This window comes from Ovis canadensis, chromosome 14 (assembly GCF_042477335.2).
Source record: "Ovis canadensis isolate MfBH-ARS-UI-01 breed Bighorn chromosome 14, ARS-UI_OviCan_v2, whole genome shotgun sequence".
Classification (NCBI taxonomy): Eukaryota; Metazoa; Chordata; class Mammalia; order Artiodactyla; family Bovidae; genus Ovis; species Ovis canadensis.
In genome coordinates this window covers 53,301,034-53,316,909 of record NC_091258.1, presented here as the reverse complement: position 1 = coordinate 53,316,909, position 15,876 = coordinate 53,301,034, and the positions used below count along the sequence as shown (strand labels likewise).

The following is a 15,876-nucleotide window of genomic DNA, read 5'->3' as shown; positions in this document are numbered from 1 at the left end:
CTTATAAGCAGAGAGACCAGAAAGCTCTCAGGTAAAGCTCGCGTTAAGTCCCTCTGTTCCTGAAGAAGGCTACTAACAGTGCAGAGTCTTCCAGACCGGTGCTCTCCAATTCTATTGCACGTCCAGATCACCAGGGATGGTGTTAAAATGCAGATTCCGATCCACAGGCTTGGGATGAGGCTGGGGAATCTGTCCCTAATGAGCCTCCAGGGGATCCGAACGTATATACTGCCAACTATACTTTGGAGTAGCAAAGTCCTTAGACTACCATCTTATTTCCCCATGAAAAATATATGGTCATTTATTTATCTAGATGCCAACTGTCCAATGCTGTCAAGCACTGTGCCAAGTGCTGAGGGTTAATAAAACAGGGTCTCTGCTCTTAAGGACTTCATAGTCCAGTTAAGGCCCTAAGGGGTTTCCCTGACTCCACGAGCCAAGGGCAATGTCAAATACAAAATGCATCCCAATGAAGACAACATCCTTCCAGAAGAACCTACATAGGATGTGCAGGAGGCAACAATCATGTTGAGATGAATCCCTCTATTTAGGGCTCAACTCAGGCTATGATGAAACCAGGTGTTTTTGAGAAGCGGAGCTAGTGATGGACAAAACCAGGTGCCACTGTACCTTTAGCCAGTAAAACCACAGACACGGGAGACAAGTCTATGCATCAGCTCTGGGCCTCCCACTCCTCAGAGCAATACTCTTCAGTGCAACTTGCTGGCACTGGCGAGAGGCAGGGTAACGACAAGCAGCGGTGGAGAAAGTCGGTACTCGAGAAAGCAGCACTTGATGAAAGAAGCAGCTAGGTGTTCTGGACACACTGAATGTTATAGCCGAATGGGAGGGTCCTCTGCTTATAGCAAAACCCCCGTTAGTCGATGATGAGACTAAACCCCAAAGCAGTTAAGGCAGTGGTTTTCAACCGGGGTGACTATGCATCCCCAGGAGACAAACAGCAGTGTTTGGAGACAGTTTTGGTTACACGACTGCTGGAAAGCTATGATGCTTCGTGGACAGAGCACAGAGATGCTGCGAAAAGCAGGTCAAGACGGCCCACCATGGCCGAAGGCTACCTGTCCCCAAATGTCAACAGTGCTGAGGTTAAGAAACCCTCAGTTAAGGAATTTGCCCAAGTCAATGAAGGTCACACTACAGACTAGCTTAGAGCATCCTGCAGTGATGGATACGTTCTACACTCGACACTGTCCATCGTGGCAGCAGAAAGGTACATGTGAGATATGGCTGGTGTGACTGAAGAACTTGGTTTAAATTTCTTATTTGTCTTTGATAATGCAACTGTAAACAGCCATGCATGGCTGGTGACTACTGTACTGGACATGACAGAATTACTATTTCTATTTCCTGATACGTAGACTGGCATTCTTTCAGTTTCACAGTCTGTCTCTTTCTACTTTTCTGAAACTGCCCACTCACCTGACTTTATCACAAAGGTTCGGCTGGAAAAAAATACAAATGTAAAATAACAGCAGAAGAATCTTAAAAATAAAGGTTTGAAGTTAAACACCTTATCTTGCAGATTCTGAAAAAAGCAGAATGTCAGATCATGGTGATACATACAGTGGTCTCCCCAGCAACTGAGGTTTCAGTTACCAGTGGTTGACTACAGGTCCATAATATTAAATGGTAAACTTCAGAAATAAATGATTTGGAAGTTTTAAGCTATATGCCATTCTGAGTGTTGAGATGAAATCGCGTGCTGTCCCACCAGGACTTGAACCACCCCTTCCTCCAGTATACTCATGCTGTACATGATACCTGCCCACCTGATAGCTGTCATACTGGACAGTCTGGGTTATCAGGTCGACTGTCCAGTATCGCAGTGCTTATTATGTTCAAGGAACCCTTGTGTTAGTCGCTTAGTCGTGTCTGACTCTTTGCGACCCATGGACTCTAGCCCACCATGCTCTTCTGTTCATGGAATTCTCCAGGCAAGTAGACTGGAGCGGGTCACCATTTCTTTCTCCAGGGGATCTTCCTGACCCAGGGGTTGAACCCAGGTCTCCCACATTGCAGGCAGATTCTTTACCATCTGAGCCACCAGGGAAGGCTATTATTTTACTTAATAACCATTCTAAAATGCAAGAGTAGTGATGCTGGCCATGAGGACATTCTCTTACTGTGTCTAGTTTATAAATTAAACTTTGGCCAAGATGGCAGAGTAGGGGGACGTGGAGTCTGCAGGTGTAGCAGGGTGCTGGGGGGAGGGTCTGGAGTGGTCCTTGCAGAGTGCCTGCTGGGCACCAGACAAAGATATCACACAGAAAGAAAACCACAGGCCAACATCACTGATGAACGTAGACACAGAGCCTCAACAAAATGCTAGCAAACAGAATCCAACAACACATTCAAAGGCTCACACACCACGATCAAGTGAGAGTTACCCCAGGGATGCAAACTGAAGAATAAAAACCAGATGATCAACTCAATTGATGCAGAAAAACCTTTTGACAAAATTCAACAACGATTTGTAATAAAAGCTCTTCAGAAAATGGACACAAAGGGAAACTACCTCCCCGCAATAAAGGCCTTACATGACAAGTCCACAGCAAGGATCGTTCTCACGGGTGACAAGCTGAAATCACTTCCTCTAAGACCAGTAACAAAACAAGGATGGCCATTCTCACCACTATTATTCAACATAGTTTTGGAAGTGCTAGGCATGGCAATCAAAGATGAAAGAGGAATAAAAGAAATCCAAATTGAAAAAGAAGCTAAACTGTCAGTGTTTGCAGATAACATGACACTGTACATAGAAAATCCTAAAGATGCTACCAGAAAACTACTGGTGCTAATCCATGAATCTGGCAAAGTTGCAGGATACAAAATTAAAGCACAGAAATCTCTTGCATCCCTGTACACTAGCAAGCAAAGATCAGAAAAAGAAATAAAGGAAACCCATTTACCACCACAACAAAAAGAATAAAATACCTAGGAATAAACCTACCCAAGGAGGAAACAAGACCGGCACTCAGAAGACTATGATACTGATAAGAGAAATGAAAAAAACACACAAAGAGACGGAGAAACATGCCATGTTCTCAGATTGGGAGAATCAATATTGTGAAAATGACTATACTACCCAAAGCAACTACAGATTCAGTGCAACCTCTATCAGATTACCAATGGCATTTTCACAGAATTAGAATCAAAAACGTTTACAGTTTATTTGGAAACACAAAAGACACCAAATAGCCAAAGCAATCTTGAGAAAGAAAGATGAAGCTGGGGGAATCGGGTGCCCTGAGCTCAGATTCTGCTAAAAAGCTACAGGAATCCAGGCAGTGTGATGCTGGCACCAAACAGAAACACAGACCAAGCCCAGGCACCAGTGGTCACCTAACCTATGAGCAAGGAGGCAGAATACACAGTGGGGAAGAGACAGCCTCTTCAGTGGGTACTGCTGGAAAACTGGACAGCTACCTGTAAACGAATGAAACTAGAACACTCCCTAAAGAAATTCAAAATGGATTAAAGACCTAAATGTAAGGCCGGACACTATAAAACTCTTGGAGGAAAACAGGCAGAACACTCTGACATAAACTACAGCAAAACCTTTTTTGACCCACCTCCTAGAGTAATGAAAATAAAAATAAACAAATAAGACTCAGTGAATGTAAGGAAACCATAGAAGAACAGACGTCCCTCAGAATGGGAGAAAATATTGCAAATGAAGCAACTGACAAGGGATTAATATGCAAAATATACAAACAGCTCATACCAAAGAAACAAACAGCCCAATCAAATACCAAAGAAACAAACAATCCAATCAGAAGATGGGTGGAAGACCTAAACAGACATCTCTCCAAAGAAGACATACACATAGACACATGAAAAGATGCTCAACATCACTAATGATTAGAGAAACGAAAATCCAAACTACAATGAGGTACCTCCTCACACCAGTCAGAATGGCCATCATTAAAAAAATCTACAAACAGAAAATGCTGGATAGGGTGTAGAAAAAAGGGATCCCTCTTGCACTGTTGGTGGGAATGGAAACTGATACAGCCACTTTGGAGAACAGAATGCAGGTTCCTTAAAAATCTAAAAATAGTACTACCTTATGACCCAGCAATCCCACTACTGAGCATATACCCTGAGAAAACCATAATTCAAAACTACACACATCCCCCCGTGTTCCTTGCAGCACTGTTTACAATAGCCAGGACACAGGAACAACTTGAATCTCCAACGGCAGATGTGTGGATAAAGAAGTTGTGGTAAACACATATGCAATGGAATATTACTCCCATCACTTCATGGTGAATAGAAGGCGAAAAAGTGGAAGCAGTGACAGGTTTTATTTTCTTGGGCTCCAAAATCACTGCAGATAGTGACTGCAGCCATGAAAGTAAAAGACACATGCTTGCTCCTTGGAAGGAAAGCTGTGATACACCGAGACAGCATATTAACAAGCAGAGCTATCGCTTTGCCAACAAAGGTGCACGCTAGTCAAAGCTATGGCTATTTTCCAGTAGTCACGTATGGATGTGAACGCTGGATCAAAAGAAGGCTGAGTGCTGAAGAACTGATGTCTTTGAACCGTGGTGCTGGAGAAGACTCTTGAGAGTCCCTTGGACTGCAAGGCGATCAAACCAGTCCATTCTAAAGGAAATCAACCCTGAATATTCATTGGCAGGACTGATGCTGAAGCTGAAGCTCCAATACTTTGGCCACCCCATGCGAAGAACTGACTCCTTAGAAAAGACCCTGATTCTTAGGAAGACTGACGGCAAAAGGAGAAGGGGGCAGCAGAGGATGAGATGGTTAGATAGCATCACTGACTCAATGGACATGAATTTGAGCGAACTCTGGTAGGTAGCGGAGGACAGAGGAGCGTGGTGTGCTACAGTCCATGAGGTGAAAAAGAGTTGGACACAACTTAGCAACTGAACAACAGCAAATTACTCAGCCATAAAAAGGAATGAAATTGGATCAGTTATAGAGATGTGGATGGACCTAGAGTATGTCATACAGAGTAAATCAGCAAACAGATATTGTATATTAATGTATATATGTGGAATCTAGAAAAATGGTACAGATGAGCTTATTTCCAGGCAGGAAGAGACACAGATGTAGAGGGTGGGCATATGGACGTGGGGGTGGGGGGAGAGCCTGGGAGAGGGGAGGGTGAGCCGAGTTGGGAGGTTAGGATCGACATATATGCATTGCTGCTGCTGCTAAGTCACTCAGTCACGTCCAACTCTGTGCAACCCCATAGACGGCAGCCCACCAGGCTTCCCTGTCCCTGGGATTCTCCAGGCCAAGAACACTGGAGTGGGTTGCCATTTCCTTCTCCAATGCGTGAAAGTGAAAAGTGAAAGTGAAGTCACTCAGTTGTGTCCGACTCTAGCGACCCCATGGACTACAGCCCACCAGGCTCCTCTGTCCATGGGGTTTTCCAGGCAAGAGTACTGGAGTGGGGTGCCATCGCCTTCTCCGATATATATACACTAACTACCGTGTGTGAAATAGCTAGTGGGGACCTGCTGTCTAACACAGGGAGCCCAGCTCAGGGTTCTGTGGTGGCCTAGCTGGGTAAGTGGGCACGGGAGGGAGGGAGGTCCAAGAGGGAAGATATACATATAGCCAATTCCCTTCATTGTACAGCAAAAGCTAACACAACATTGTAAAGCAATTATACTTCAATAAAAAAAAATAGAATAAAATGAGTAACTAATGAGAACCTACTGTGTAGCACAGGAGGAAAGAGAAGATACATATTAGCCACTTGTGCTATTATTTAACAAGTACTTTCTTGAATCAGTTAACTTTTTAAAATCTTAAATTCCTATCTCAACCTTAAGTTCAGTTCAGTCACTCAGTTGCATCTGACTCCTTGCAATCCCATGGACTGCAGCACGCCAGGCCTCCCTGTGCATCACCAACTCCTGCAGTCCACTCAAACTCATGTCCATTGAATCAGCGATGCCATCCAACCATCTCATCCTCTTTCATTGCCTTCTCCTCCTGCCCTCAATCTTTCCCAGCATCAGGGTCTTTTCCAATGAGTCAGCCCTTCACATCAGGTGAACAAAGTGTTGAGTTTCAGCTTCAATATCAGTCCTTCCAATGAATACTCAGGACTGATCTCCTGTAGGATTGACTGGTTGGATCTCCTTGCAGTCCAAGGGACTCTCAAGAGTCTTCTCCAGCACCACAGCTCAAAAGCATCAATTCTTCGCTGGTTAGCTTTCTTCACAGTCTGACTCTCACATCCATACATGACCACTGGAAAAACCATAGCCTTGACTAGACGGACCTTTGTCGGCAAAGTAATGTCTCTGCTTTTTAATGTACTGTCTAGATTGGTCATAACTTTCCTTCCGAAGGAGTAAGTGTCTTTATTTCATGGCTGCAATCACCATCTGCAGTGACTTTGGAGCCCCCAAAAATAAAGTCAGACACTGTTTCCACATCTATTTCCCATGAAGTGATGGGACCGGATACCATGATCTTCATTTTCTGAATGTTGAGCTTTAAGCCAACTTTTTCACTCTCCTCTTTCACCTTCATCAAGAGGCTTTTTAGTTTCTCTTCACTATCTGCCATAAGGGTGGTGCCATCTGCATATCTGAGGTTATTGATATTTCTCCTGGCAATCTTGATTCCAGCTTGTGCTTCTTCCAGCCCAGCGTTTCTCATGATGTACTCTGCACAGAAGTAAAATAAGCAGGGTGACAATATACACCCTGACGGACCCGTTTTCCTATTTGGAACCAGTCCATTGTTCCATGTCCAGTTCTAACTGTTGCTTCCTGACCTGCATACAGATTTCTCAAGAGGCAGGTCAGGTGGTCTGGTATTCCCATCTCTTTCAGAATTTTCCACAGTTTATTGTGATCCACACAATCAAAGGCTTTGGAATAGTCAATAAAGCAGAAATAGATGTTTTTCTGGAACTCTCTTGCTTTTTCCATGATCCAGGGGATGTTGGCAATTTGATCTCTTGTTCCTCTGCCTTTTCTAAAACCAGCTTGAACATCTGGATGTTCATGGTTCACATATTGCTGAAGCCTGGCTTCGAGAATTTTGAGCATTACTTTACTAGCGTGTGAGATGAGTGCAATTGTGCAGTAGTTTGAGCATTCTTTGGCATTGCCTTTCTTTAGGATTGGAATGAAAACTGACCTTTTGCAGTCCTGTGGCTACTGACGAGTTTTCCAAATTTGCTGGCATATTGAGTACAGCACTTTCACAGCATCATCTTCTAGGATTTGAAATCGCTCAGCTGGAATTCCATCACCTCCACTAGCTTTGTTTGTAGTGATGCCTCCTAAGGCTCACTTGACTTCGCATTCCAGGATGTCTGGCTCTAGGTGAGTGATCACACCAAGGTGATTATCTGGGTCGTGAAGATCTTTTTTGTACAGTTCTTCTGTGTATTCTTGCCACCTCTTCTTAATATCTTCTGCTTCTGTTAGGTCCATGCCATTTCTGTCCTTTATCGAGCCCATCTTTGCATGAAATATTCCCTTGGTATCTTTAATTTTCTTGAAGAGATCTCTAGTCTTTCCCATTCTGTTCTTTTCCTCTATTTCTTTGCATTGATCGCTGAAGAAGGCTTTATCTCTCCTTGCTATTCTTTGGAACTCTGCATTCAGATGCTTATATCTTTCCTTTTCTCCTTTGCTTTTCGCCTCTCTTCTTTCCCCAGACTTTTGTAAGGCCTCCCCAGACAGCCATTTTGCTTTTTTGCATTTCTTTTTCTTGGGGATGGTCTTGATCCCTGTCTCCTTTACAATGTCACAAACCTCTGTCCATAGTTCATCAGGCACTCTGTCTATCAGATCTAGTCCCTTAAATTTATCTCTTACTTCCACTGTATAATTGCAAGGGATTTGATTTAGATCATTCCTGAGTGGTCTAGTGGTTTTCCCCACTTTCTTCAAGTTAAGTCTGAATTTGGCAATAAGGAGTTCACAATCTGAGCCACAGTCAGCTCCTGGTCTTGTTTTTGCTGACTGTATAGAGCTTCTCCATCTTTGGCTGCAAAGAATATAATCAATCTGATTTTGGTGTTTGCCATCTGGTGATGTCCATGTGTAGAGTCTTCTCTTGTGTTGTTGGAAGAGGGTGTTTGCTATGACCAGTGCATTTTCTTGGCAAAACTCTATTAGCCTTTGCCCTGCTTCATTCTGTACTCCAAGGCCAAATTTGCCTGTTACTCCAGGTGTTTCTTGACTTCCTACTTTTGCATTCCAGTCCCCTATATGAAAAGAACATCTGCTTTGGGTGTTGGTTCTACAAGGTCTTGTAGGTCTTCATAGAACCGTTTCAACCTTGCTTATGCCTTAAAATCATGGGCTTGAATAGTGATATACTTTTACAAAACATAAATTGTGCATTCCTTTACTGGTGGGGTCTTCACAGCTTTTAAACCCCTGCCAATATAGCCTTACAAATAGAGGTGGGTGCAGCAACAATCGGAAAACTGCTCCAAGTGCAGACTCATCTCCAGAAGACAATGCGTGTCTTAACAGCTTCCTCCCTGTGCCCTGACACCAAGTAGCACTGACAAAGGCATTTCTAAATGTCTTGTAAGGTTTATGTCTTTAGAATTTTGATGATGGATGAAGTAAAACAATTAAAAAAAATCAATGGGAAAAATTTGGATCTATTTCTCTAGTGTGTGCTCATTTCCACGAAACCTATATCTAATATAATTTTCCATGTTTCTTTTGCTGTTTGGTTTGGCTTTTTCTTAAAGCTGAACTGAATTTCTCATGGGTCATAATGTGATAGAGTTTTTAAATAATTGAAACAATAAGGAGATGTGGTGTTTTGTTTTGTTTTGTTTTTTACCAGAAGGAACTCTTTTCTTCTGAAATCACATTCTGGCCTAGGTTGCTAAGAAACCAGTTTTTTGCTCAAGGCCCAAATCAATGTTTTGCCCTACCTTTAGTTCAGAAGTTCCTGGAAATAACTGCTATTGTTGTTTTTCTGATATCTTGAAAAGTGTGGACTAGTTAAGTTCTCCACCCGTAATTTGGCAGGGATACTGAGAACAAAGCCCAGGGGCCTCCACTGCCTTCTCTGTGCACTCACTTCTCTGTCCATGCGGACCAGTCCTGGCCAGGCCTGCCATGCTCAGACTTTTCCAGACTAGTGGATAATTAGTATGTCTGCTGGCAACCCACTCCAGTACTCTTGCCTGGAAAATCCCATGGATGGAGGAGCCTGGTAGGCTGCAGTCCATGGGGTCGCGAAGGTTGGACACGACTGAGCGACTTCACTTTCACTTTTCACTTTCATGCATTGGAGAAGGAACTGGCAACCCACTCCAGTGTTCTTGCCTGGAGAATCCCAGGGACGGGGGAGCCTCATGGGCTGCCGTCTATGGGGTCGCACAGAGTGGGACACAACTGAAGCGACTTAGCAGCAGCAGCAGCAGCAGCTTACACATTGGCCATCATTTCACAGTTGCAACTCATCTGCACGTGTGTGATGACACTTGGTTAGTGACACAGAACTTATGGGTATTATATAGCAAGAAGGGGCTTGTGAGACTGTAAGACACGGTCCCTGAATCTTGAACTGCACAAAGCAGCTTCTCCAACAGCAGTGTGATTTTACTGGAGTGTCAGGGCAATATGTCTAAGAGGCTTGGGAAATCCCACATTTGGCATTTCTTAGTGTCTGGCAGGCCCTAGTGATGTCACAATATAATCACCTCCGACCTGAGGCCCGTCTAGCCCAGAGAAGTGTCTAGACTCACCAGGATGCCATACTCACCAGGGCCTCCGTGTAGAATGAATGGCGTCAGGGGCCGCGTTCACAATCGTTTTCCAAGCACCATGGTGTCTGGAACTGTGCCACCTGGGCCCTGATGTCTTCTCAGCACTCCTCAGTGAGACATCCCTTGGTCTGCTTTGCTGAGAAAGTGTTCTTTCAAATGCAGCTTCTACGAGCTTTTGTCAGGATGCTTGTTTTCACCATGCCTCCCCTCCAGCCCTCTGTTGAGCTATTCTGCCATTCCAAACTTACCAATATGAAATGATTTTCATCATTGCCTTTTTTGAGGCCAAGGAAATGTAAGAACCATGTACAGGAAAGCAATGTACCACATCTCAAGTCATCCCGGAAGCGGGTTCATGCCGGGGCAGGGTCTGGGCTGGGTGCTTGGTCCCAGGGAGGTGTGTCTCCAGGCCTATGAGGCTTGGGCCTAGACTCAGTGGCTGGTGGGAGCAGGACGGGACTGAAGCAGGGGCGTTGCCCCTGGCCACCTAAAGGCACTGTTTCGCTGGTGATGATACTGGGAAGTGACCGGTTTCTGTAGCAGCTAGTGTCTAGGGTGGTGGCTGGGAACCCCACAGCCTCAAGGGAACATAGCTGAGTCTTGACCCTCACATTTAGAGAAATCTTGAGTTTCACTGCACTCGGACCATGGATGTTTTAGCCAGCTTCTGCACAGCTTCCTCCCACTTTCCTGCAATCTTAAGAACTGTTTATCATACGGGGTTTAAAAGTGTTGAGAGGGTTTACCCTTTTAAAAGCAGCTGGTGTTGGGCCAATGGCTCCCCCCACCCCAGATCTGCCTCTGGGGAATGGGTGGGAGGGGGCACTTTGGGGGTGGGGAGGTGCCCATCTCACTCACTAGGCTGTAAGCAGAGCTGGTGAGATTCTCTCCAGGGCTCTAATGAAGAGCATTAGGGGCTGTGGGCTCAGCAAAGGCTTCAGCTCTCCTGGGGCCTGTACAGCCTCAATCTCCTCTGCATTGTGCATAGGACCCCCCAGTCCCACCCAGGAGGGCATTAACGTGCAGATTCTGGCTCAGTAGGTCCAGGCAGGCCTGAGAGTCTGCATTCCTAGGTGCCACTGATGTGAGGAGGCCCAGGCTTCAGAGCTGTGCTGACCACGTGGGATCCTCACTCGGGCAGCGGTGGCGTCCCTCAGAACCTGGCAGAAATGCAAATTCTTGGGCCACCCAAACCTACTAATCAGGCCCTCTGAGGGTGGGGCCCGGCAGCCTGTGGTCAGCAAGTCCTCAGGGTCATTCTGGCCGATAGTGAGCTTGAGAACCATCAGTTTCTTCGGACTCTCTACTCGCTGGTTGGAGGGCGTGCTCCTTACTCTGGGCCCCTTGGCATGCTGCTCACTTAATCACTGGGAGTATCTGCCATCTTGTTCTTCAACTTTATTCCTCTCAGCACGGTCTTCAGGGGTCACAAAAATGAGCTCTCAGGCGTGTGTCTGCAGCCTCTTTAGGAGAGGCTCCATCTGGTATAGCTGTGTGTCAAGTGTAATGGGCTGAGGGCCAGAGGGAGGTACAAAGAGGTGGAAGAATCTCTGTCCATTAGAAAACACCTCCAGTAGCCATAAGGTCTTGTTAAAAGCACAGGTTTCTGGGCCACACCCCTGGAGCTTCTGACTCAGTAGGTCTGGGGCCGGCCCTGAGATCTTGCATTTTTAATAAATTCCCAGGCGACCCTCAGGCTGTCGGTCCAGGGATCATTTCTGAGTGCCACCTCTCGGGCGCATCCATTCCCAAAAGGCCATGGAGGTTCTTTTATGCCCTCTTCTTCTCTTGCAGGTGGAGTGGATGAGGAGAGGGGAGGAGGTGGAGGCTGGGGACCCTCAGGCATAGGTGTGTGTGTGCATTTATGCAGAAGCCTGTTGGCCCTCCACTCCTATGCCCGAGGGCCAGTCTTCAACCACCTTTACGTCAACAGGTGGTGCCAAGAGGTGAGTGGCTCTGTAAGACCACTGCAGGGCCCCGAGGAGAGTCCAGGGAGGCACTCTCCCCGGAGCTGGGGCCTCCATGGTGCCTTCCCTCTGAAGAGGGGCACCAACCAGACTATCACCCTTCGCGAGCACACAAGACAGCTGCAGTTACAACATATCAACCTGAGACATGGTCCCCCTGGCAGCAGATTCCTGACTGGCTGCAGCATGCCTGGCCAGGTGGGTTTTGATCTGTAGCACTGCTTCTCAACTCTGCTATGCAAGCTAAAAAGATGCCGGGTCCCTCCCTGGACTGATTAAATCAGTATTTGGGGAGGTGGGGTCTGGACCAGAATTAGGCAGAGACTCACTGCTCCACAAGCTGAGTGGGGTTGGGTACCTGGGGTCTCTATTAGCATCTCTTCAGGATCCCGCCTTCTGTGAGAACTTTCTATGGGAAATAGATCAGGGACCCAGAGATGGGGGAGCGTCCCAACTTCTGTCCCTGCAATAACTGCCTTGATGTATCTGCTCTTTGCTTTGAAAGTAGTGACTTGTTTGGCTTTCATATGAAAGCAGACTAAAATACAGTATCAAAACAGAGTCATGGCTAAGGGCTCTTGAAGCCATCGTGGGTTTTAAAAGAAACTGCGGGGCCCCAGAGTCATGTGCTGCTGAGTGCCATGTGAGGGAAGGTCACCTTATTAAACGTGGGGATTATTACACAGGGCCTGGGCTTTGCAGGTTTATTAAGAAACCAAATTTAGAGACTTGCTCTTGCAAAGTAAAATATAGCTCTGCTTTATATAGTTACCTTGTTAAACATGGAGTATCTGTATTTCATATAGATATTTGGAATTCATATAATGTGGAAATAAGTGCCCTTATAATTGAACTGGAGATAGTACCTTTAGAGTTCTTATTATTTTCTCTGTTCTTTGTGGGGCTTAGAACAACACAAAGGTCTTAAGGGCTGATGAGATGGCTTTTTGACGGCGCTGCCAACCCTGCTTCTCACTACTGGGTGATCCCCTTCAGGTAGTAAACCCACTTAATCCCAGTGTCGCTGCCTTCGCCGGGCGGGCAGGTCACAATCAGCTTGCTGGTGATGGGCGTCTTGCTGCCCGATGGGTTTCCTTCGAAGTAGACCGTGATGTTGTTGATCTTCTTGGGCTTCACAGAGTCCGCGGCGCGGATGGAGAACGCGCTGTTCTCCACGAGGAAGGAGAAGGTGACGGGGCGGTAGAAGACGTTCTTGAAGGGGATGACGATGCTGTAGCCGGCTCGGATCAGGAAGGGGCCTTGCGGCTTGGGGGCCAGGGCCACGCCGAAGAGGGGGATGGTGTACTCGCCACCCGCGAGCGACGACAGGGTCAGGATGCCCTTGCTCTCGCCCAGGTGGCTGGGCTCAAAGTACACCTCCACGCTGACCTCCGTGCCGCCCTGTGCCCCAGGCGCCGCGTAGATGACCTTTTCCGTGTGGAAGTCTGGACAGTCAGTCTGAAAGGGGAACACATGTGCTCGGCTCACCCTGGACCCTGAAGAGCAAGCCTGCAGCTCTGGGCCTCCCCAGCCCCCCACCCTGCGACATGAGCAGCCTAGGCTTGTGTGAGGCAGGGCAGGCTGTACAAAAGTCGAGTCCCATGGCTCTCTCGAAGAGTAGGTATTACTAGTTTATCCCTAGTTTACTAAGAAGAACCAAGGCCAAGAGAAACTGAGGCAGGGCGGTGTGGGCAGCGGCCCTTGGTGTTGCTCCCCTGAGCCTACACTCCTTTCCTTGCACAGGCGGGGAGGACTGGACGTTCTGACTCTGGGCAGGGCGGGGGAGGGGAGCAAGTTCTGGATAATAAGCTGAGAACAGAAGTGCAAAGGCATCCCTTCTGTGCCGGAGTGTTCAGGGGTCAGTTCAGGCTCCTCTGGGGTCTCTCACCCCTTTGCTCCTATGACTGGAACACTTGAGATGGTGGGTGCCCTTTAGCCTGCATCCCTGAGTGGCTGGGGTGAGCAGAGTCCCCTGCGGCCTGTGGCTACACAGAGAAGCGCTAAAGGAGACTTTGTTGTTTTAAAGCCACTGAGATACTGGGACTGTTTGTTACTGTAGCATAACTAGGCTTCTCCTGATGGATGGGATGACCAGGAGCCTATGCCTCTTTGAAAACTGTGAATCACTATCTTGTACACCTGAAACTTTTGTAAAATTGTACAACTATACCTCAATTAAAAAAAAAAAAAAAAGAGCCTCTGCCTCGTGACCGTAGCCATGGGACTTCAGTGTTAACTGAGCACATGGCCACCTACTGTAAGGCTATACTCCTAGTGCCCCTGGTTGCTGGGTGTGGTCATATCAAGTTTTCTTCAATAAGCGTGAGTGGAAGTGAGGTCCACAGCTCCCTGCTTTCCCCATGGTAGCTGGCTGCAATGAGGGTGTCACAGCAAACCATCTTGGTCCGTGTGGACTGAAGGAACTCTCTAGAGAAGGAAGGGCATCAGGACAAAGGGGTCTGGGTGCCTGATGTCACGGTGCCTAACCCTGAGTCCACACTGCTATCTGAGAAAGGAATACATTTTATTTTGTTGGCTTTGGGGAGGTTCTGTTTCAGTAGTTAATCTTATATTCACACTGATGTAATAGGTAGCATATATGGAACGCTTGCTATGGGCCAGGCTGTTTTACACGCATATTTGAAAATCCTGACAGCCATCCTGTAAGAGTATTGGTAAGTTATTCATACAAAGAAGAAACAGTGAAGTGAGGATTCAGATCCAGGTCTGTTGGATTTCACAGCGTATACTCATGACCACTGAGCTCTCAGTAGAGCTTACCAATCACTTACCAATACTCTCACAGGATAGCTGTCAGGATTTTTAAAATATGCGTGTAAAACTGAGCCTGGCCCATAGCAAGTGTTCCATATATACTACCTATTACATCAGTGTGAATACAGGGTTAAGTACTGAAACAGAACCTCCCCAAAACCAACTGTCTCTGCATCGACTGCTGAGCAATGCTGCCCCCCCCCCCCAACCCTCCACCCGCCACCACACTCCAGCTTGTTAAACTAGAAAGCCTGTGAGTAAGAACCCAGACCTGATATTTTTTCTGATACTCTGTTTCTAGCTGGGAGTTTTCAACTAGATGAAGGCCCTGAGTAGGAGTTTCATATTTCTGCACCCCGGTGTCCTGCTCCGGTTCTGAGCCCAGGCTTCTGGAAAGCAGAGGGCAGAGGGTGGGGCCGGGCTTACCCTGCAGTAGTATTCTGTCTTCTGCCGAGTGTAATTGGTGAACTTGGCAAAGATGCTTTGGCCACTGCCAAGAACAGCCTGGAAGTGGACGGGCTTTTCAGGCAGTGCTGGCAAGGCTTTCAAATTGAGCTCATATGGGTAGTAACCCAGCTCGCTGTTGTGCAGTGTCAGTTTCCCGAACGTTTCTCCAGCTTTCAGGGGCTGGAATTCAAATGTGAACGTTCCCTGCGAGAGAAGACAGAGGCTCCTGTGATGCTGAATGTCCGCCCCTCCTCTGCCCCTCTGGGGACCTCAGCGCAGGTTAGCGGTAGATGCTTACACTGATCTTGAGCCTGGGGAACCTCTGTCCAAACCAGCCCACTTTTCCTCCCTGGAATTGTTCCCTAGTTGGAGTATTTCTGTATCTGGAATCTCTCTGAATATAAAAATAGGTACTGGATTCTCTCTTGAGAAGCATAATTACAGAGACAGGAGTGGGTAGGCTGGGGAGGCAGGAGGGCTAAAGGTCAGGCAGCTCCTTCTCTGCTCATGGACAATCTTCAACCAGCTCCTGGGGTTCTACCATCATTTAGGGGAGGCATTCTGCTTCCTCTATTGTCATCCAAAGCAAAACAAAACAAGAACCAGACAGTATTGCTTAGGAAAGCAAAATAAGGGCAATAATTCAAATGTATTAGCAGTAAAAGACTGGATGAATATATTACACTTTACTCACTTCAGTGGAATATTATGTAGCCATTAAAAAGGAAACACCAAATCTCTAATCACTGAAATAAAAGGTGGTAATAATATTTTAAGTGGAAAAAAAGAAGATCCCAGAAATGTATATGAGTTCATTGTTGTGGAGAGGAATATGTCTACATGTGTATAGAAAAGACACAGCAAGGCTATATTGAACTGTACCAGTAATTGTCTTTGGGTGGGGGAAATGAGATTTTGGGG

At 46.6% G+C, this 15,876-nt stretch overlaps 2 protein-coding genes across 2 annotated transcripts in view; one reads left to right on the top strand and one right to left on the bottom strand.

The window, feature by feature from the left end:
• The window catches only part of LOC138418084 (NACHT, LRR and PYD domains-containing protein 11-like), a 54,688-nt gene extending 40,762 nt beyond the window's left edge, over nt 1-13,926 (top strand). Inside the window, exons 1-3 of the transcript XR_011248404.1 lie at nt 10,887-11,614; nt 11,700-11,931; nt 12,873-13,926. The gene's annotated coding sequence lies outside the window, so the exon portion shown is untranslated. Of the gene's footprint in view, nt 11,615-11,699; nt 11,932-12,872 lie in introns of the transcript that reaches the window.
• The window catches only part of HYDIN (HYDIN axonemal central pair apparatus protein), a 347,975-nt gene continuing 344,522 nt past the window's right edge, over nt 12,424-15,876 (bottom strand). Inside the window, 2 exon segments of the mRNA XM_069548980.1 lie at nt 12,424-13,191; nt 14,935-15,159. Of these exon segments, the coding sequence (XP_069405081.1) occupies nt 12,709-13,191; nt 14,935-15,159 (708 nt within the window). The 3' untranslated portion in view covers nt 12,424-12,708.